We start from the raw sequence: 24,129 nt of genomic DNA, 5'->3' as shown, positions 1-24,129 counted from the left end.
CAGCATAGTCTAGATAGAAAAATAGAAACATAATTTGAAGGAAAAAAAAGGATGGAGAGAAACAAAAACTAAAAATAAACATTAATCATTGATTTTTCTGAGTAATAAGCTGACGGACAAGTAATGAGAGATTATATACTCCTACACATTATGCAGCAGTACTTTGATGAGATGTGTCTAATGACTCATTACATTTTTTTTCTCTTTGCCCAGTTATAACAAGCAGTAAATAATATACTTACTTTCTCTTGACAGATGATGAAGAGGTCTCAGTCAGCACTGAACCTGAAACAGCAGCTGCCCAGGAGGCTCAAGAGGACTTGGATGCAGATCCTTGCTGCGAACCCCAAGTGGCTCATAGCATCAGCATGGAGCCTGCAGCACCAGAGCAGATAAATGGATGTTATGAAGCCTCTTTAAATACAGGTTCCAGCAGTCCTGAGGCAGCAACTTCAATGAAGGAAATCAGCCATCTGGCTGTTAGTGAAGTCCAGAGTGAAGAAAAGGAAGAAAGTGAACCAAAAGTAGAAGAGACAGGTATTCTTAGGGATCCTACACCAAATGAAGAGCAACCACCGTCAGACCCTCAAACAGTATCAGAAGACCCACATGTATGTGTCAGCTTACAGGTGGAAAATGAAACAGATGAAGGTAATACTCAAGGAGAAGAATTGGGGGAAGCCCCTTCCGAAGCACCAGCTGATGTGGACCACTTAGACAGCACACTAAGCGAGGCAACAGGCGAGGACAAAGGGGCATCGTTTGAACCAATGGGAGGCACTTTGGAGCAGGAAGAGGAAGAGGATGAGAGCAGCTCACTGCGGATGAGGACAGCTCTAAAACGGAAAAACAGACCTTGCTCACTACCCGTCTCTGAACTAGAGACAGTCATAGCCTCTGCCTGCGGGGAACCAGAAACACCGCGCACTCACTACATCCGCATTCACCATTTGCTTCACAGTTTGCCCTCGGCCCAAATGAGCGACTATACTGAGGAGGACACTGCCAATCCTGATTCAGAGGATGTGACACTCAAGCCAATGGAAGAGAAGAACCTAACAGATCCAGCAGAAGATAGTTCCTCTGAGACTCAGTCCCACAACATCACGTTGGACTCAGACAATTGTGGACGAAGGACTTTACCCCGCAGCTTGTCCATTGAGCGCCTCTCAGATTTGAACCAGCTGCTGGAAAGTGAGCAGCCAAGGATGAAGAGTGAGAGCGATTCAAGTCTGAGGCCGACAGGGGAGAATGACTGTGACATGTGTGACACCTCCTGTTACAGCACCTCTTGCTACAGCACGTCTTGTTACAGCACCTCCTGCTACAGCAACTCGGGCTACGAGGGCGCCAACCGCTACTCAAGCCATACCCGTTTCTCTTCGTTGGACAGCGCTCGCATTTCCGAGAGCACCGTCTTTTCCTCGCAAGACGATGAAGAAGAAGAGAACAGTGCCTTTGAATCAGTTCCTGATTCAGCGCAGAGCCTGGACCCCAATGATCGGGAGGCAGGTGACAGCACCACCCAGTGGCCAGACCAGACTGCGCAAGATGGGAGTCCACAGAGTAACACTGAAAGTAGCGAATCTCCAGTGGCAGGACCAAGTAACAGAACGGAAGGTAAGTGGAACTTTAATAAATATTATTAGTTGTGTTGTTAATGAAGCTATGGTCTTTTGGATGTGCTTAACAGACTTAATCTTTCTAGGGAATAAACCAAACGAATATTTTCAGCATGGGTTCCAAGCTCTGAATAATGGCAAATGGTTAAAACCTAACTGCAGATGTCCTTAAATTAATGTGGCATAAGATGTCCTCACAGATGTCAGAAACATCAGAAAATTATTACTTAAATCCTGAGTTCTCAGTGAGATGTGAAACCATCTTCTTGTTCTGTACACTGTAGAATTTGTTCTCAATCCAACTGTCAAGTCTTTATACATCTGTTCAGTGAGCAAAACAATGTGTTTGTTGGGGTTAAATTAACAAACAGGGAGGCTGGGCCGAGGTAATTGTGTCATTTCCCCAAGAGATTTCTGCTACTGTTTTCTGGGTTGAAAGTGGCACCAATCAGTTTCAGGAGCTCGACTTTTTCTTTGTCGCTTTTTAAATTCAGATTATCATATAAAATAGGATGGATGTTTTGACATGGTCAGTGTGAATAAAGACATATAGCTCTGCCTACAAGAACAGTGGCTAATGTGGCAAAGATGTAGGGAGTACACTAACACTCAGAAACAACAGTATTGCCTAGCTTGCCCGTCTCATTGTTTTGTTTGACAGAAGGCTGCCTATTAGTTTTGTAGCTAAGCAATAACAAGATGATAAGTGCAATAGCAAGATCTCAGGTTGATAATTAATTAGTATTATTAATTAGGCTTCCAGGCCATAGGTTGGGAAGCCTATTGTTATTGCTCGGATTCTTCTTCTTCTTCTTCTTCTTCTTCTTCTTCTTCTTCTTATTTTTCTTTCCGCCAGAGTTGCTTGAAAACTCACCAGATTCGGTAGGTTGGTAGATCCTTATGGGAAGATGGAAAATGCTAATGAACATATGTCGTAAGTCACATGCTTTGGCCGCCATATTGTTTATTTAGCAGATGCCTTTATCCAAGGTGACTTACAGAGACTAGGGTGTGTGAACTATGCATCAGCTGCAGAGTCACTTACAACTACGTCTCACTCGAAAGACGGAGCACAAGGAGGTTAAGTGACTTGCTCAGGGTCACACAATGAGTCAGTGTCTGAGGTGGGATTTGAACTGGGGACCTCCTGATTACAAGCTCTTTCTTTAACCACTGGACCACACTGCCATCTTGCTACTGGTACTGGTCCTGGAAGCCGTAAAGTTGCTGGCAACTCTAGTTCAAGCTTATTACTTATGTATCTTCTTTCCCAGTCCTTTGTTGTTATATTTTTTGTGTGTGTAAACCAAAACTAAAAAATTAAATCTATAGCTATGGTCAAAGGTTTTGCATCACCCTATAGAATTAACTCATTTTGCTTCATAGAGTTAAATGAAACCTGTTGAATAGTGTAAACATATTATGTCTCAATCCTAAAATTCTGGATGATGCAAAACTTTTGGCCATCGCTGTATTTTCTTTAACACTTTAACTCCAGTTTAGCGGCAATTGCAAATAGCCTAAAGAATCCATCTTTGTCATTTGCCTGTACAGTAACAAAACCTAATTGCAAGGGGCACTCATAGGTTAGTACTGTAGATCATGATTTTTGGTTTTAAAAATGTTTTAATTCCAATTTATTTTAAATTAAATTGTAACTTTCCTATCATTAACATGTAACTAGTCATTTGCTAGTTTGCACTTTATTTCCTTTTTATTGTTTGGTGGCGGTTTTTATTATTCGGTAAAAATTGGTTATTTCCAGTTATTAAAAATAAACATACTTATACAAAGGTTAACTTACTGTGTTGAAGTGAAGACTTAGGACTCGGGCAATATAGAACTCTGGATGCATTTTGAATCCGATAATTGTGAGAAGTAACAGATTTCGTTTTATGACCCAATCCCGCCAGTGTTTCTATCACAACGTAATGTTGGAGTTCGGATGAAGTAACGAAATAACTCTTTCTTATATCAATTTCAGCTGGATGCAGACAGCTTACAATGTTACAGTTGTATTTTTTCAGTTATTATTGGTTAAAACCGAAAACTTCAAGCCCTATTGCAGGGGCCTCTATACCTAATCTATTTAATATAAATCTCTATTATAACCAGGGGCGTCATTTCAGAAAAATTCTGTGGCGGGGAAAAGTTGTGTCAACGTTGAAAATGCTCTGTCTCAAATAGCATCATGAATGAGAAGAAACAGGCAGTAATTGGGGCAGTTTATAACAGGATAGCGTGCTGCGCAACATCGTTCTTATTCTTAAAATAAATTATACAAAATGTGCAATGCAAGCATTTTTAAAGCACGGCACTGGTTTATAACAAACTCGAAAATGACATTCCACTAAGTCTCATTTTACAGTAATAAAGTGTGTAACGTTACGGTCGTCGTTTTCACTGAAACTTTTGTGTTTTAAAAGTGGGTAAAGGCTTTAACACTAACCGAATTGCTCTGCTGTCAGCTTTCAATATCCCAGTTAAGTAAACATTTCACAGTTAAATACTGTAACAACTGCTACATTAAACAAATATCAGAACATAACCTTTCATTTTCAGAACTAGTACCAACATTTGCATACGGCGTAAATATTGTAACCATCTGTGTATACGTGTTTACGTGCTGTGTGTGTCTTATGTCGTTCCTGTTGATTGTGTTTTCTTCCCCCTCTGTATTTCCCGCTGTTGTTTAACTCTGTCTCTGTTGCTGTGTGACCCTCTATACATGATCCTGAATCTCGTTTTCAAATCTGTGGTAACTTTTCTTTAGAGCATATATAAATAATTGTATCTGGGCTATTAATACTTTCTTCCACAAGTGAATCCCTCCTTGTTGTCTCGCTGTGTTTAATTTCTTCAGTTTTTCACCTGACATGGCAAACATATCCGACATTTACCTATGACTCATCAAATGTTATTTTATTTGTTTGTGACGGAAACTTTGACCATCTTATATGTGATTTATATTATGTTTTCCAGGGGGGGGGGGGGGGTCAAAAAGTTGAAGACATAATACCATATAGATCATCTGGGGGGGCAAAACAGGGTCTGCCCCATAGCAAATGACCCCCTGCTTATAATCCTTAACTGGAGGTCTTTTGAACTGCAACAGTATTGAAAACATCCTACTCTCTTGATAGAAAATAGCACGGCAAAATAAGTATTTTTCTATAATAATGAAGGTTTGATTTGTATATGTACAAAATATAAATATATTTCAACAAAGTGCAAGATTTCAAACTGCTTTTCAAGGAAAAGAAAATAATTAAACCATTACATGCTGAAGTCAACAACAAACTAAAAGATTGGAAGGCATCAGGGGTGTAATTTCAGAAAAATTCTGGGGGGGGGCAAAGTTGTGTCAACGTTGATCATTGTCTCTCCCAAATAGTATCATGAATGAGAAAAAAACATGCAGTAATTTACAACTAGATAGTGTGCTGCGCTTTGTCAAGACATTTCCCTTTGACTGATCATGAAGTCAATAATATTCTGCTGTTATAGAAATAATAGAATGCAATGTAATTCTGTGTTGTCGATATAATCACTGGACAACGATGAGCTATCAATCAAAAATGAATGAATGCCACCGACGCCTCGAGGCTTTGTGAGCGAGCAATTACATACCAACCATCACCGACTTCATTCTGGGTCCAGGTTAGATTAGAAAATAATGATGTTTGAAAAATGTATTTTATTTGTTTGTGAAGAAAACTTCAACCATCTGATATGTGATTATATTATGTGGGGTGGGGGTGGGGGGGAAGACATGTTATAAAACTAGACAATATCTAACGTCAGCGTACATGATTAATAGATGTTATAAAATTGTGCTTGTTTCTCTGCTTTCAGCTCCACACAGCAGCAGTAATCATTTTCAGTCCTCTTTTATGAAAAAGAAAAACATGTTCTTTTAACCCAGGCATCCAGTCTGGCAGACGATTCCCAAGATACCAGATTTGTGGTTTCACCCATCCCAGTTTAAAAGTTAAACAACTAAATTCCATTAGTTCCCGTTTTAGTCATGAAATCTTTTTTTTCTTTGTAGGCAATTGTCCCTTGCCATCCAGTCATCCACCAGTCAGCCAACTACCTGCTTTGCGACCTGATCCTCACCATTACCCAACGATTGATGAACTGTTGCCACCAAGTAAGCTTTCTGTTGTGCCTCATTTACATTTGGGAATCATTATCATCTCCTTGTCAACAGGAGCACAAACCGTCAAGAAAAAGAATGCATGGAATAATTGTCTTGCAGATGAATACTTTTCAGCTAATCACATCTGGTTTAACACTTTTGTTCGTTTCTCAGATTATCAATATCCTATTTTCCTAAAGCACCTAAGCATTAGCATGCTATACAACTCAACGGCATTACAACTATGAGATGCTTTATATACTTTTACAAGTGTTTGATATTATAAGAATGAGTAGTGACCATTTGACCCATCAAGACTCTTATAGGGATCTGTATATAAAAAATAAAAATCGCATCAGACTTGTAGAACATAAAAAATCTTCTGTTTTTATTACCTTTGTATATAGCCTGCTTTTAGTGTTCATGGAGTACAAGCCTTATAGGGCCCCTGTTCACAAAGCTTTAATTGTGTGTTATTTAAACTGTTTTAATTAATATAATTTTGATATGTGTGAATTTGTTCTAGTATAGTATTTCCTTCTTTAACAACAGTCCAAAAAGTATACTGAATATCTTAATTTTTTTTTCTTTTAAAAACCGATATCCTTCTCTATATAAATTATATAAGTAGGGCTTTCCACACAAAGTACCTCCTCACTTAATATATCTGTTTTCTTGTAGAAAAAAAAGTCTGAAATAGTACTATATAGCATTATGTAAGACAATTACAGGTACAGCTATGGCCGAACGTATTGCATCACCCTATAGACGGTACTCATTTTGCTTCATAAAGTCAAATGAAATCTGCTGAATAATGTTGCGTTAACATATTAAATTACATACCGCTTTGTAGTTTCAAAATTATTATTATTATTATTATTATTATTATTATTATTATTATTATTATTATTATTATTATTATTATTATTATTATTATTTATTTCTCTCTTAGATGCCCTTATCCAGGGCGACTTACAATTGTTACAAGATACCACATTATTTTTACATACAATTACGTTATTATTTTTTACACATTATTTTTTTTACATACAATTACATTATTTTTTACATGTTATTTTTCCATACAATTACATTATTTTTCCATACAATTACCCATTTATACAGTTGGGTTTTTACTGGAGCAATCTAGGTAAAGTACCTTGCTCAAGGGTACAGCAGCAGTGTCCCCCACCTGGGATTGAACCCACACGCTGGTCAAGAGTCCAGAGCCCTAACCACTACTCCACACCGATGCCCTGGAAAATTAACATGAAATACTGTACTACTATTATGGCTTCCGGTAGACTTTTCTGATATTATTTTGTTGTTTCTTTGATTACATGATGTTAAATAAAATATCTAAATGATGTTCATATATATATTTTTTTTAAAATTATGTATCAATCCTAAAATTCTAGGTGATGCAAAACTTTTGGCCAGAGTTATAGATTGTCCAGTCACTGAAAAGGAACAACACCATTGTCACTCTAACTACTTTGCATTTTTCTAAATTTGAAACAAGTGCATATTTTAGAGTTTTCTTCACTGGGGGTGAATCAGGTGTGAGCTCTCTCTTTTGGGGTACTTTACTATATAGCACCCAATAAATGTATACACAACAACTCGTTACGAATCTGTTTAGGATAAGCAATATTTAGTGGTAATTAGGGGGTTCAAGCTTGCTAGTTATTGGTGCTGTGTTTGACCACTCTGCCTAAAACTGGTTGGAGAAAACTGAAAGCTTTGCTGTTTGCCAAATTTATATTCATATGGCTCTTCTTAAAATGAATTGTCAAAAAATAAATAAAAGATCAGTGTGGATTTTATTTTATTTTCATTTTGTAGGTTATGAATTCATTAATTTGAGGGCAGTATTACATTCTTTCACCTATATGCCATTCCCCAATTTGATAGGAGATCAGTAAGAACAAACATCAGCAACAAATCTGCTTTTAGAGTTTCTTGTTTGTTTCCTGTCCTGATTTACATGCTGTATTACCAGGTATAACATTTACAATTTTAAACTAATGCATATTGTTTCTTTTCAGCATTGCCCTCCATCAACGCTGTTGTCTTTGAGGATTTGCATGCAGTCCTCTGAATTTGTAAATAATGAATATTCTCATGTTCTGTTAATTTGAAGAAGTTATCTTGCCTCTCATGCCTGAGACCTAGTTTCCATGGTTACCAGCTGTTGAGAGGCAGAAAAGGGATTGCAGTCTAAATTTAAAACAACAGAACTCAGAAATGATCACAGCGTAAGGCAAGAAAATCTAGGATTTCTACCCAATGTACTTTTAACATTTCTGAGTTCTGTTGTTTTAAATTTACATTACTGCTGAATCTAGTCATCAATATGTTGTGATGCAAATTTTGATATCTTCGAGTGTTAGCAAAGATCTCCAGAAATGTGAACAATATGTTAATTTTGTTTGTACTCCATATCTGTTGAATAAATTTTATGTAAGGTTTCTGATCCAATTCAAAATGTTCTTGCCACTTATTTGTTTTTCTGTTTTCAGATTGGGAAGCGAGAATTGACAGCCATGGAAGAGTGTTTTACGTGGATCATATAAACCGAACCACCACCTGGAAACAGCCCACAACAGCAGCCACCCAAGATGGGATCCGACGGTCAAGTTCTGTACATCAAATGGAGCAGCTGAACAGGAGGTGAGTAACACACAGGGATACAACTGTTTCTATATCTATTTGCAATATGTGGCACAGTGGCTTAACTAGCTTGTCACAGTCTGAAAGCCTGCATTACAGCCTGGAATTGTTCACAGGTGAAATTAGTTTGGTGTTTTCAACTTGACACCTTTGGTAGTTGTTGGTAGTCCATATTACAAAACCACCACGAAACTCAGCACTGTTGGTGCAGGGCACCTTTGTTGTCTGTCTTTATAAAGAGAGCCAAGGGATTGAACAGGCCTGAATCAAACATAAATGAAAATATTGAATGATCATTCGAGGTCTACAGGCTTCTCCTATGGTGAATAAAAAATGTATACCACGAATGATAATACACTATTATGTTTATGCCAAAGCATATTTTTTTTTTTTTTTTTTTTTTAAATTTAGTCAATTGTGCGCCGCCCCCTAGGAACTCTCGGTCACGGTCAGCTGTGACATAGCCTGGATTCGAACCAGCGATCTCCAGGCTATAGGGCACATCCTGCGAGGAGCGCCTTTACTGGATGCGCCACTCGGGAGCCCGCCAAAGCATATTTTTAAAATGAATACTAATACATTTGTACATTTTTTTAATATTAAATTAATTAATTCAGGGATTATTTTACCTGGCGGATCTTTTTCTTTTTTTTTTTTTAATTTAGTCGTCGCCAATTTTTTTACCCCGGTTTACTCCCCAATTTAGCATGCCCAATTATTATCTGTATCCTCGGTTCATCGCTCGCTTCCCCCCCGCCGACTCGGGAAACGGCAACTGGAGCATGCATCCTCCGAAACGTGCTCCTGCCAAGCTGTCATTTTTCGCACTGCAGATCCACTGCGATGCCACCAGACCTATAGTGCCGGAGGACAACACAGATCTGGTGGCTCCACTGCAGAACCACAGGCGCCCTATCGGCTACAGGGGTCGCTGATGCGCAGTGAGCCATGGATTCCCCTGCGACCTATGCCTTCCCTACCCGGGCAGTGCTCGGCCAATTGTGCGCCGCCCCCTAGGAACTCCCGGTCATGGTCAGCTGTGACATAGCCTGGATTCGAACCTGCGATCTCCATGCTATAGGGCACATCCTGCACTCCGCACAGAGCGCCATTACTGGATGCGCCACTCGGGAGCCCCCTTACCAGACGGATCTTAACTTTCGTATATTAACTTTGATACAGATTAATTTTATGGGCTCATCATAGCCGTCTTTTCAGATAGAACCTTGAGGCCAGTCTCTGTTGTTTTCTATGATTACCGGTGTTAATGAAGGGCTACAGGCTGTTTGGATAAGTCAGACGCAGGCAGACAGAACTGGCATTTCTGACTAAACTCGTTCTCAAAGAAATCAGAGACCAAATCAAAACAACAATAGAAATCTGAAATTCAGACATTTTGAAGTTGTAAACATGTTGTATAAAACACATATCAGTGGCAGTATTGTTTGAACCACAGAAGCACAGCTCAGTCCTGAATTTCAGCAGTACACCACTGGATTGGAATGCAAGCAAAGGCACATTCGAAACTAGTCCCCGTAAACATGTTATTCCACTTATGTTATTCTACTTATGTTATCCCACTTAAGTGAGACAATTGGTTTAACAAGACCAATTTAGTGGTTTATTTTAGACCTGTTATAAACCAGCTCGATTAACGATACATTTTTGTTCTTTCACTTAAGTGGGATAACATAAGTAGAATAACATAAGTGGAATAACATGCTAATTGGTTTAAATGTTTGGTATGTTGGAATAGGGTTTAATTTAGACCCATTTAATAGTTTAACTGAGGTTGAACCAAACCTTATTTAGTACCAAGGTAATGGTCTAAGAGTTTTGATTTAGTATGTTGGTTTATCATAGCCTGTTACCCAGGGTGGTTCAAATCAGGTTGTCTGGTCACCAGATACAACCTTCAATTTTAATATGGCCAGTAGATTTTACCATAAAGTCGCCACGTTGACGGCTAAGCATTTACAGGATATACAACAGAACTTTGGTTCTGTAATAAAGGCTTTCTGCTTCACTGTCAGAATCTGCACCTTCCTTTTGACCTCGCAGAGCCAATCCTTTTGTGGAACCAGCCCCCTTTTCTTGTTTCCATAGTAACATGCACCAGCCAGTTAAGTTAGGGTAGAACAGCGGAAATTATCATTAATTCTGCGTTGTCTGCAGTTCGGAAGAGACGGCTATTGCCAACTTTAAGAAAATTAAGAAACTAAAAAACTTTAAAAGCAAGTAGATTCCCCTCACCCCAACATCAACAAGGGATGAAAGGAGTATTGAGGTGTATGTGCTGCCTTACTGCACAGACAAGATGGTTTAAAATAACTGCACACCTTTTTAAAAATTCTCTGTTGCAGGAGTGCTGCAGTGCTACAGGAAATTGAGTTTCTCTGATTCGCTCGGTTGATCAGCTTAGACGGCACGGGAAATAAAAAATAAAAAAAATCTAAAAATCTAAAAATATCTCTTATCCTAAATAAAATGTCAAAGAAACTGAAGCAACAATCAAATCTATTTGCATTTGGATTTGGCCAACTCCATGAAAATGAGAATGTAACTGAAGATGAGGAGGAGTTAACAGAGTGTTAGTATTTTAGCCAGGAAAATAAAGAAATGTGTTCACTTCCCTGGATCTTTTATATAGTTGTCTTCCCTGGCATTTGATTCATATAGTTCTATTTCCTGCCATTTTATGTGTATTGTTTCCTGGCATTGTATGTATATACTTCACTCACTGGCACACAGAAAATAGTGACCTGGCATTTAATAGAAAGAGATCCCTGGCATTTAATGTATAACGTTCCCTGGAATTGTATGTAGTTAGTTCTCTGGCACATCGATTGTTTATGAGGCGCCGTTAGGGACATAATTCAAACTGACACCTCATACACTACACATTGAAATTGCATGCGGTACACACTGAAATCGCATACACTACATGGTGAAATCGCATACACTACATGGTGAGATCGCATACACTACATACTGAAAATTCAAACAAGGTCAGTGACGTCACATCATAAAATACTCCCGCGTCAGGCAACGGAGTTCATTTCAGTTTCACAGGTTGTCAGAATGGAGGGATTGAGGTGTACAGCGGCAGAGCTAATAGAACACATTTTAACTAGACCTGGAATCATAAATACTCTTTCAAATGCACTTGATCAAAGGGCATCGGCTGAAGCACACCCTGTACATACCACTGTCAATTCAGAAATTAACAGTTTGTTTCATAGGGAGAAGGGATTGTAGCATTCTGTGGCCCGTGGTCCGGACCACTCAGCGCTGTGACGTCACAGTGGTCCGGACCACTCGGACCACTCAGTCACAGTGGTCCGGACCACTCGGACCACTCAGTCACAGTGGTCCGGACCACTCCAGCTGTCCCTGTTATGTTATAATTTCACAGTTTCCTTTTCATTTTCTTTATTGGCAGTTATGTTATTTTCCAAATACGTATCTTTCAGCAGTACATGCCAGTGTTTAAGTTTATAATAATGTGCTTGGGACCCGTTACCATAATCATGTGTATTTAGAAAATTGATTTTACACTTCCAGAAACATTATCCTTTATATAAGGTAAATATTTTCTTGTTTTAAAACTTGCCGATATAATATATAGCCTACATATGCATTATGATAGCCTTAACTACAAAATTCACAATGACAATAATAAAACAAACATGGTGTAGCGGGTTCATAGAGATTTAGTTGTTGTTGATATATTGTTTTTAAATGTTTTACAATGTTTTTCTATGTGTTGTTTAAAGTTATGTTGACGTTGAATAGTACTTTTACACTTTTGACAATGCCAGTGGCTTCTGTTTACTTTTGAATAACTTTTCATTTCAGCACAATAACAGGGAATGAGGCACTTGTCTGTGGAAATAAACAATAATAATATATACTACTACTACTAATAATCTTGATTTTATCTCCTATTTTGTCATACTTGTACTTGCTAGAACCAAAGTAATTGTATTTTATCTTGCTCTTAATTGTATTATTACTTGTACTGTGATTCTTGAAATGTATTTTTGTTTACGACTGTAAGTCGCCCTGGATAAGGGCGTCTGCTATGAAATAAATAAATAAATAATAATAATAATAATAATAATAATAATAATAATAATAATAATAATAATAATATAGCGCCTTGCATAACCAAATATCTCAAAGCGTTTCACAAATAAGGGAAAAACAGATAAAATAACAGTAAAACAACCATGACATATACAAAGTGATCTGCAAAATACTAACACAATTAGAAATAAAGAATATAATAACAGCAGAAAAAAGGCAATTTAAATAAGTGGCTTTTTAGGCGAGATTCAAAAACAGACAGCAACTCATAATCTCTGATCTCAATAGGAAGTCTTCCTATTTCTACACCTAGGTTACATGAGAAAAAAGTTTGCAAATTCGAAAGGATTGTATAATGGTTATTAACCAAAGATATTGATTGAAATAAGAATAACATGTTTAAAGCGTTGCGAGTTTACTAAATTAATAATCACAGTGTATCATCTTCCAATTATTTAACGTTAAGAAACATAAATGACACAAACACAATGTCTTTTGTGTGAGATTACGTTACCTACCAGCCCTACTGCTGCCTATCCCCGTGCACGTTACAATATATATATATAAAGACGTGTAAATAAAATATGTCAGCATTGTCTATTAGTAAATGTCTGTTTTGCACTGTATTTGTGTCATTTTTGTTTCTTAATGTTAAATAATTGGAAGAAGATACACTGTGATTATTAATAATTTGAAAGAGTATTTGAAAGAGTATTTATGATTCCAGGTCTAGTTAAAATGTGTTCTATTAGCTCTGCCGCTGTACACCTCAATCCCTCCATTCTGACAACCTGTGAAACTGAAATGAACTCCGTTGCCTGACGCGGGAGTATTTTATGATGTGACGTCACTGACCTTGTCTGAATTTTCAGTATGTAGTGTATGCGATTTCACCATGTAGTGTATGAGATTTCAGTGTGTACTGCATGCAATTTCAGTGTGTAGAGTATGAGGTGTCAGTTTGAATTATGTCCCTAACGGCGCCTCATAATTGTTTATAGTTCCCCTACCACAATTTAAATATACTAAAAAACACCCATTACATGAAAACACAGCATGCAAAAGCAACGTGTGTGTAACATATACATGTCTTCTCATATTGTCCCTGTTTGAAAATGTTGGCCACCATAAAAGTTCACTTGGCCACCAGGTTTTGAAAGCTAGTGGCTAAATGGCTACCAGCATACAAAGTGATTTGTCCCACCCTGCTGTTACCATAACAATACCCATGACTCTATGGAACAAGACCTTATGCTTGATTTCAATCAATATGTCGAAATCTAACATGAAATACTGTACTATTATTTTAGTTTCCGGTAGACTTTTGCGATATCATTTTGAAGTTTATTTGATTGCATAATGTTAAATAAAAATGATGTTCATTAGTTGTTTTTTTTTAATTTTTATTTTGTCTGCATCATAATATTCTATTATGTGATGCAAAACTTTTGGCCATACAGTATATGTAAATTATTTTCAAGTACATAGCCTACGGTGTGGTACTGACAACTACTGTACTGTACCATTCCATTTTTCTACAATATTGTAAGAAAAGTCAGTCGTGTAGTACATACCGCTCATGTGTGCCCAGGTGTCGGACTAGCAGTATCACACCATGAAAATGTCCAGTGCCGCGCCGGGTCTGTCTGTTCCAGGCCTTAGGCTGCGGCTTGCATATGTCTGCTAGTAATAGCACCAGCACCTTTCATAAGCAAACTGTTTTAGAAACCTAAAAAGAAAACAGCCTTGAACACCATGAAGCCATGATTATTCCTACTAAGGGTAATCAGGTAAGACTTGTCATAACTTTTGATTTATGTTACCTTATTAAAATTATTAAGGGATATTAATACAAACCGTCCACATGCACATAATTGTTCGATGAGGTCCTGAAAACACAACAGACTTAGTGCTGAGACTGCCAACCTTTTTTATTGTACAAACATTTCAGTTTCAGTTCGATTTTATCTTTTGTCAGTATTGTTCATATTGGACATTTATGAAAATGGCAGTTTAATTCAGTTTCAGGTTGAGAAAATCATAATCGTGGTATTCCTAATTGGAGAGGGCTGAACAGAAATTCCAATGCGTACAGTTGTTCATTTTAAGCCTTGGATCTGCAAAATGGGTCAGGCACTGCAAACAATTAGGTGGTTTCCATTTCACACATAGAGGTAGGATATTGATTACTGCTTCTATTGAGACATTACAAGACTTTGCAACAACCAAGTTTACATTTAGTAAGTGATCCATTTTAAATAACATCACTAGATTATGGCTCATCAGTGCAGTAATATTGATTATTAATGTATGAGTTGTTATTGCTACCTTGTTAGCTTAATGAAAAGCTAAGTGTATGTGCATATCTGTAGAACTCAGCCTAAACAAAAAGAAAATAATCTTCAGGCAAAACTATATTTAACTATAATACAGTAGAGATAACATCTTTCATAACCTTCTTGATTAAGTGCAGACATGTAAGGTGATCCTCAGTAACAGGTCAGAAACAACAAACTGCATGCTTTTTAGAAGTGGCCCTTATACTGCACTATACTGCCACCCAGAGGCAAAAAGCAGAAAGTTACCTGAGACCTTTTTTATTTTCAATCTGGTTATTCTTGAGTATCTTTGCCACTATTTTTATTTTATTTCTTAGCAGACGCCCTTATCCAGGGCGACTTACAATTATTACAAGATATCACATTATACATTATTTCACATTATACAGATATCACATTATTTATTTTTTACATCCAATTTTACATACAATTACCCATTTATACAGTTGTTTTTTTTTTTTTTACTGGAGCAATCTAGGTAAAGCACCTTGCTCAAGGGTACAGCAGCAGTGTCCCCCACCTGGGATTGAACCCACGACTCTCCGGTCAAGAGTCCAGAGCCCTAACCACTACTCCACACTGCTGCCCACTGCTGGTTTAATGTATCAATAACATTAAGCTTGATAGTCATGTATCTGTTCTAAAATATTCTTGAAGAAGCCAACAACTTTGTACAATAGTTCCAAATATGTTCAAACCATATTTAATTAATATATATATATATATATATATATATATATATATATATATATATATATATATATACTGTATATAAAAAATATATTCTTTAAATAACTCAGGAGCTTAATGCTTTGTGAAAAGGGACCTAGGTCTCTGGAAATAAATAAAATCTTTGCTTCCTTATATGCTGTAGGGTCTTTTTACACATTGTTAAAAATATATAATTAAACAATGATGAGGTAGATCTATTCAACACAAATATTTAAATTCCATTTGAAAAAAATATATATAATTATTCCATAGAACACATTTTATCTGACAATCGTGAAATTGGACTGACATAATATACAGCCATAAATTAACATAAACAGCCTGAAATAATGAAATGATTGTAATAGGTTGTAAGAGATTCCTTTTCAGCAAGGAGGTGAGCAAATGTAAAATGTACAACAACTTCCAGCTGTGATCTGTCCCCTCTTCTGTATCACTTAAACTGGTTAAAATTGTAATAATATGGGGCAGATGTACTAAAGCCACTACTCCACACTGCTGCATATGTTTGTCTATTTCTGTGCCACTCATTAGTTTAGAGGCCCTGCTTTGTGTATCATACTGTGTTTGACTAAGTATACTTTTGTTGTCTTAACTCAAGTTAATAGACTGAGTGGCTGACTGAGAGTTTTCCATGGGGGTTTTCGAACAGACAGTAGGAAATAAATGATCTGTCCTCTGTAGGCTGCCTGACTATCCCAAAGTATTCACTCCCGCCTCATTGCCCAGGCTGAAAAGATACTGGCAGGGGATCTGACGCCCCAAATCTGAAGGTTTCAGTGATAACCAGTGTTATTAAGTAATGTGTAGCAAGAAAAAAACGTGTGTGCCAGAACTTGGATTACAGAGCTAATGTTCTTTTGTCTGTGTCTGAAAGGCAGCATTTGTTAACATTGCTCACAAAGTAGCAGCTTCAGGGCACATACCTTAAAGCAAAAGCCAATTATTCAGCTAAATTGTTCAGGGACTCCTCTTAAAAATAGATATTGGACTTGGGAGGAAGTAAAAGGATTTTGCATTGGTACCACTTCTCTCCCTGGAATTCCCGGTGGAGGATAAGCACATTAGACGGTTTTTGTGGAATCCTTTTCCTGTCTCAGTAAAGAAAGGTGGTTAATTCTTTAATCTCTGACATAGAGACATCATTAAGGCAGGCCACTGAAAGGAAGTTAGGTTCCTCCTGAGGCTCCAGCTCTCAGTGGTCGGTCAGACTTCAATATGTAATGTCTTTTGCGTTTTCAATATTGCCCTGAATTCCACAGAGGATTAGAGTGTTCACCTCTCCTAACTGTGACAGGGGATTAGACCATGCCTCTACACAATTACTTGAAATGTAAGTGACCAGTCTTGGTTGCCAATTGGAAACATACTAACAGTTAAAGATATCCTATTGCAACCTTAGATACTTCTGTGAATCAGAATTTTTAAAAAAATATTAATTGTGATGGTGCCCTATAAACACAATGCAAACTCTGGATTTATTGGCACCTAATCCTTATTCCACAAGCCAGAACCAGCATGACCATGACCAAATCACTATCCATAAAATCAATTGCAAAAACTTTCCCTGACTTGGTGGCAGCATGTTGTCAGGAATACCTATTAATAGAGCAGGCTTGGATGCACATCATCTGAAGCATGGGCAAAACAGGCTGACCACCTCAACAGAATCTCCCTGGCAACAACTACCTGGGTTTCCTGGATGTATAGTTATCTCACTTGTAATAAACTGACAGAGCAGGGTCTTTGAACGGAGCTGAGATTCAATTTCAGATGCAATTTAGTATACTTCAGTACAAATATACTAAATGAAATAAAGTATTCTCTGTAAAATGTTTCCACTTAAGCAAATTGATATTGATAATGTCTTCTCGTTATGTTTATCTTGCTCAGAAAATGTAACTTTATTTAGCAGCCTGTAATAAGGGGGGATCTGTTTCATTCATAATAGGTACCAGAACATTCAGAGGACCATTGCAACAGAGAGAACGGAGGATGAGGCAAGCAGTCAGAGCAGCGAAAGATCAGGGACAAGTGAAACGGATTCAGATTTCCTGCTGCAAACCACAGGTATGCGAGCCCTAACATAAAGAAGATTTCTGATAGCTGTTTGGGGATAGTCAGGATGTTTCATTTTCTTGAACCTTCATGCCTATCAAGAATAGTACCTTGACTTGTATGTCATTAAGCTGTATGCCCCAGGCTTCAAAATGATATGAGACATCTTTAGCAAAGTCGACATCAAAGATTTGTACCTTTTTTATGACTTATTTTTGTTTTAGAAACAAGAAGAGAAGGGCCCTTGTCTCCTGTCAACAGTCAGAAGATCACCCTGTTACTGCAGTCCCCAGCTGTCAAGTTTATCACACACCCCGAGTTCTTCACAGTGCTCCATGCAAACTATGTAAGTATGATCAAGCTTGTGAATACGGTATGCATGTTGCTGTTTCTTACACAGTGTCATTGCCGAAATCCTTAGTCTACATGAAATTCACACTCTCAGTTGACTGGAGGCTTGGCTTCTGGTTACTCCCTGTACAGGAACTACAACCCATAAAAAAACAAAAAAAAAATAAAATGCACTGCGTCCTGGGGCATGAGAGCAGTTTATTGTGTGCAGGTCTGTCATTGATTATTTGTTGTTTGTAGTTGTTGTTGCTGTCTGTCTGTTACTGATGAATTATAGTTTGCTCTGTCAACAGATTCTCCCTACCATAAGTCTCCTTAACAGATGCACAGGTTTTTGGCTCCAAGCCATGTGGTCTCCCTGAATAGTCATGTGGTTAATACATTTCACTAACTGTAGTTGGTCAAGATCCAAGGTATCTACAGTGTGTTGATAATCTCTCCTTTCCTCATTATGAGTCGGACTGCAGAGATTTGTATGCAGCATAATACTGTAGGAGATCTTCGACCATCTGTCAAATGTCCATCACCATGTTTCTAATATTACAGTACATATCATATGAGGTTAAAGGAGTCATAACCAAGATTACATCATCAGTGGTCCCTGTTTCATTGTGTTGAATTTAACTATAATTTGGGATTGTGACAGGATAGCGTCACGGCCCAGGCTGGCTACCGGCAGGAATTAGACCCAGAGACAGAAAACTGCACTTTTAAAATGCTGTTGCGCACTTTATTAAACAAACAAACAAAACGCAAAATAAAAAGTTAAACAAAATAATTTTGCTGTCAGGCTGGGCATTCGCCTTTGCCTTCACTGACTAAGTTCTTGAAAACAAACAAAAGGGTTCTGCCTTCTTTTATATATGTGGCCACTCCCCAGTAAACACCAATTACCTAACTGGGAATGGCCACACCAGTAATTGCTGGCAGGGATAGATTTAACCTCAATCCCTGCTAACCTTACATTCCCACACACACACTATTTAGGGCAGCAGGGCTTTTGCCCTGCCACAGGGATATATTCATTTGGCAAATACTATAGGCAATCTTCTACCATCTTGCCAATATTTCAAATACAATGATATTGAGATGGAAATGGGAGATCAGTGATAATGCAATAATAGGTAGGACATTGATTTGAAAGACTTGTTTAACAAACAGACTTCCACTTTCAGTGTTTTTTTGGTTCGACTCCTCCCTAGACTGCCTATCGCATGTTTACGAGCAGTACTTGCCTGAAGCACATGATTCTGAAGATCCGCAGGGATGCTCGCAACTTTGAGCGCTATCAGCACAACAGGGACCTGGTGACATTCCTCAACAAGTTTGCTGACACTCAGCTGGAGCTGCCACGGGGCTGGGAGATCAAAACTGACCAGCAAGGCAAGGTAGAAAACTCTGCTGCTAGCGCATGCTTTATTTTCCTCTAATGATAAACACATTGCTGTTACCCAGGTATAGCAGTCAGGTACCATATTATTCAGTCCTCATTTAAAAAAAAATATAGCTTTCCAGAGTAGAATGCAAATAGGTTTCTGACAGCTTGTTTCTCCCATTTGCTAAGGGAAATCTAATTAATCTCTATCCCATGCCATTGATAAAAAAAAAAAATAAAGGAAAAGGTTGTGCACGATGGGCAAGTATTCAAAATGATGGTGTGTTGCGTTTTAAACTCAAGAACAAAATAAACCTTTCTTTGTTCTGGGTTGTGAATGTTATTGAGTTTGGTCATATTTTAACAATTCAATGTATCCAGTCTGTTTTCTGGTTGACCTAAACGGGTTGTAGAAGTTACAGTGGTGTGTGCTTTGATTTCCTTTTCCCAAACATGATTTTGTAATTGCACAAACTGATTTGGTTGCAGGATTCTTGTATGATAGGTATGGTGTCAAGCACGCACACACATAAATAGAAAAGAAAACTGCAAAATGATAGTCAAGTTTGGTGTAAAAGGATGGTAAGATAAATTGTGCAGTAGGCCTACCAACTCACCCATAGGTGGCACTGTTCATCAAGCCTTTTTTGGGTCCATGGAGACCATTATCTTTTTTGCATATGCAAACAATGTCACATATGTTGCAACATATATTTTTGTTAAATGAATGAATGCTCAAACTTAGTACAAACATTTTCCTCTTATCTATTTTGAGTATGTTAAAGCTTAAGTAAAGGTTTATAGAAATAATGAAACCACCAAGAAGCTTTATATTTAAATTTTTTTTTTTATTTTTTTTTTTATTAAATAAATAAAATAGTATTTTAAATAAATAATTAATAAATGGTGCCAATATTTTGAAAGTATTGGTTTCTTCACTCTGACATTTTTATCAGACCAGCCTTCTCCTCTTTGGGCCTGGTTCCTCCTCTTCAGCTGCTTTGCGCTTCCTAGATTTCTTTCCCTGGTAGCTGTTCATGGACTCTGGGGTTTGCTCACGGACACTCTTCTGGCTTTCATTTTGGATGCTGTTTTCCCACATGTCCTTCAGCTTCCGGTAGAAAACCCTGCAGCTGAACCCCTGTCTCCAGCCCTGCTCCACGTGTACCTGCAGAGATGCCAGGCTCCTGTAGTGTTTAAGGCAGCCAGCACACTTGTACTGGCTTTCGTTCTCTATCCATTCCTTGCTGGAGTGGGACCAGATGAATCTGGCATCCAGATCATCTGATTCCTTATCTTCCACAACCATCTCCACGCTGCTGACAAGACTCTCTGAGATGGAATCTCTGGTCTCTTCCTCTGCGGCTATGCTAGGGGACTGCGAAGAAGCAAATCTGTCACCACCTTCATCAAAGTAATGAGAAAGGCTTAATTGAGGGGTATGGCATGGCGTTGAGTGCTGGGGGAATTGTATTGGCTCATCCTCATCCGAGTCACTGAGGTAGGAACTTGCCAGGGCATTTGTGTATCCAATTTCACTAGCAGGTTGAATGCCAAATATGACATCTATCTCGTCATGTGTGAAGCTGGTAGACCAATTGTCTACTGTCTCTTCCTCTGGAGGATAATGGCAGACCCCAGGAGCACAGGTGGCTTCTTCTGCATCTGAATCCAACAACTCTTCAAGTAGACTCTCAGTAACCCAGTTCTCTGAGGTCAGATTTCTTGCAGAAGAGTGAAAGGAATCAGTGGCTTCTTGACTATCCAGGATTTCCTCTGTAGCAGGTGGAGGGGAGGGGATTGAAGAGGAGGGTCTTGTAGCACAGGAAGTATGTATAGGGAAGTATGAGGGGTGGAGAGGTAGAACAGTGGTCCTAGGTGAGTTGACAGGGTTTGATCCTGGAGAGGAGAACCTAGTCTGTTGACAGACTTGGCTAGATTCAGAGTGTGTGTGGCTAGAGGGTTCAGAGTTGCCCTCAGACCTGCATAGCCGTACGTGGAGCCCAGGAGTGTTCGTAGAGAGAGGATAGAACCGTCTGGAGTGGTTTTGAAGTGGAAGAGCGGCTGGATAATTATCAGGCACAAAGGAGTTTGCAAAGTCAGAGCTGTAACCTTCCAATTCAGATCCTGGTTGAAAACAAAGTGTATCTTAAGTGTATTTCCTTATAAACTGTAAATCTAGACACATAACCTTCTGTGTCAAAAATAAGCACTGTTATCTGCTCTTGTCAAAGCCACCATTCTTAAAACTCCCAATGACCAAATGCAAGGCTTCGGGGGGTCGACAGAAGTGAATATATAGTGGGTATAACAGGAGGTACACAAGCTGAATGTGTCACTGTCAGTAATGGTTAGATTTGGATATAAAATTGTTTTCCACTATTCCCTCCGAGTAAAAGAAAACTGAGTGGACATTTACTGAATGTGTTTGCTGCAAAATATCTCTCCAGTGCATATAGCCAACACATTTTTTTAAAGTTTACCAATATTCAGGAGCATTCAACGATGATATATTTATTATAGCCCAGGATTAGGTTAGCACAGTAACTAAATTCAAATAAATTAATAAAATAATAATTAAAAAATGTTCAAATTTTCTTTAGTTTCAAAACAATAATAAAAAAAAAACATACCTAGAGAATATTGATAATTTTCAGGTTTGTCTGGAGTAAAATATTCCTGTAGTAGACTTCTTGAGGTCAAATCAGATGACTCGGAATCCATTTTTTTGTTTCAATAAAAAAGTTGAAAGTGCTGTGACTTTTTACTTGAGAAAACTTCAGTGGATGTGGTACAGTAAGGTTAAGGTTTGATTTAATTACAAAGTATGTTTGATTCCTTGTTTCCTTGGAGACCACAGTTCTAAATGTTCTACATTCTAAAAAATGTCCTGTGACATCATCGGCATCATCATCAGCTTTTGAATGCTTAAAAATTTTAAAAATTAATTCAAACAATAAGACCCTTCAAATATGCTATCGCCTGTCATTGCAGGTCAATTTGAGGAAATATTATGTCAATACTTGTAGAGACATATTTCAAGGAACTAGAAAAAAAGTCTTATCAGGAATTCTTATTATGCTTATTCTTATCAGGAGTGTATTACAAACAGTCATGCTGGCATGTACAATGATATCACTGCAGATACAGTATCCACTGAACAGAAAATTAAATGTATATTGTACATAAAACACAGAAATACCATGGAATTAAGTACTGCATTTTAAAATAAAAAGAAAAGCACCTTGTTCCAATTTGTATTCAGAGGAAATTGGTGTTATCCAAGTTCATTTAAATGAAAATGGACAATCATTCAGATAACTATATGATCTGAGTTATGCTACATAATTCATAACTATTAAATGCTCAATAATACTAAAATTGCATTCAGTGACAAACATTTAAACTAGAAGTCTAATTATACAATAAGAATTATTTTAAACCAAGCATATATGTATAGCACTGCCATACACAAGGAACACTCTTTGGGGGGGGTGTTCAGCTGAATGGGATAAATACATTTTAGAAAGACAGAGAACCATGCCAGTGTTTCTCTTTTATTGCATATGACTCAAATTGTGCTCTTCTCTCATTTCAGTCCTTTTTTGTTGACCACAACAGTCGAGCCACAACCTTCATTGATCCCAGAATTCCTCTTCAAAATGGCCGCTTGCCAAATCATTTGACACACAGGCAGCATCTGCAGAGACTTCGCAGTTACAGTGCTGGAGAGGTAAGGATGAGTCGCACGGTCACACTCATCCCACTTACAATAAATGACAATTACAATCTTAAAATTGCAATATAGCTCATAAAATAACATTGACAGATATACCTAACTATCCAGGCTATCCATGGTGGTCCTGCATCCTTTTGACAGGATAATGGCAGATGTTGTCCAACAGCTGTTCTTAAAGACAGTGCCTTTTCTAAAAGAATATATTTAAATAACACTGGAGGATACCTGTATAGATCTCTTTTGGCCCGACCCTCTGTTGTCCAAATAGACAATCAGACAGAGTAGATTGCTGCTAAAAGAAATAAAAAAAAAAACGACTGCTTGTACAGACATAAATCTTTGTTTTCTCTACCAGGCATGGTCTTGTTCATGTGACAGGAAACAAATAGGAACATTTCTTCCAGGAGGAGCGATGCCATTGTGATGTGTTCCGGCTCAGTCTAATCCCTTAATGATTACTGTTACTAAGAGTACATTTCCAACATTTCCTGTTGTACCTGAACTAAGAACAGTTAACTCCCTTACAAATGCAAGGGCCTCATTATTTTAGTCATTATGGTTTAATGTGATTTGTAATACTAGACTAGGTCTCAGCAAAGGATTATCATCTTTGATTGAACACAAGTTTTTTTGAGTTGTTGGGTACCTCCGTCGTGAGGGAAAACCCATTTGTATAAAATGTATGTAGAATATCTCATTCACATAGAACCAACCTGGTATTGAAACTATATATATATATATATATTTTAGTCTTTCTGGTTTATTATTATTATGATTTATTTCTTAGCAGACGCCCTTATCTAGGGTGACTTAAAATTGTTACAAGATATCACATTATTTTTTTTTACATACAATTACCCATTTATACAGCTGGGTTTTTACTGGAGCAATCTAGGTAAAGTACCTTGCTCAGGGGTACAGCAGCAGTGTCCTCCACCTGGGATTGAACCCACGAGTCCAGAGCCCTAACCACTACTCCACACTGCTGCCCACAGCTGGTTTAATGTATC

At 37.9% G+C, this 24,129-nt stretch overlaps 1 protein-coding gene across 4 annotated transcripts in view; it reads left to right on the top strand.

Moving 5' to 3' along the window:
- Nucleotides 1-24,129, top strand: part of LOC117400404 (E3 ubiquitin-protein ligase HECW1-like) — a 201,712-nt gene that overhangs the window by 142,631 nt on the left and 34,952 nt on the right. For all 4 annotated transcript variants that reach the window (XM_034000313.3, XM_034000309.3, XM_034000312.3 and 1 more), the window contains 7 exons: nucleotides 256-1,620; nucleotides 5,674-5,775; nucleotides 8,286-8,436; nucleotides 17,548-17,666; nucleotides 17,879-18,000; nucleotides 19,208-19,393; nucleotides 22,979-23,113. In XM_034000313.3, coding sequence (XP_033856204.3) covers nucleotides 256-1,620; nucleotides 5,674-5,775; nucleotides 8,286-8,436; nucleotides 17,548-17,666; nucleotides 17,879-18,000; nucleotides 19,208-19,393; nucleotides 22,979-23,113 — 2,180 coding nt within the window. The remainder of the gene's footprint in view (nucleotides 1-255; nucleotides 1,621-5,673; nucleotides 5,776-8,285; nucleotides 8,437-17,547; nucleotides 17,667-17,878; nucleotides 18,001-19,207; nucleotides 19,394-22,978; nucleotides 23,114-24,129) is intronic.

The sequence above is a fragment of the Acipenser ruthenus genome, chromosome 4 (genome assembly GCF_902713425.1).
Source record: "Acipenser ruthenus chromosome 4, fAciRut3.2 maternal haplotype, whole genome shotgun sequence".
Classification (NCBI taxonomy): Eukaryota; Metazoa; Chordata; class Actinopteri; order Acipenseriformes; family Acipenseridae; genus Acipenser; species Acipenser ruthenus.
The sequence above is the reverse complement of the archived record's forward strand: the minus strand, read 5'-3'. Positions and strand labels throughout refer to the sequence as shown.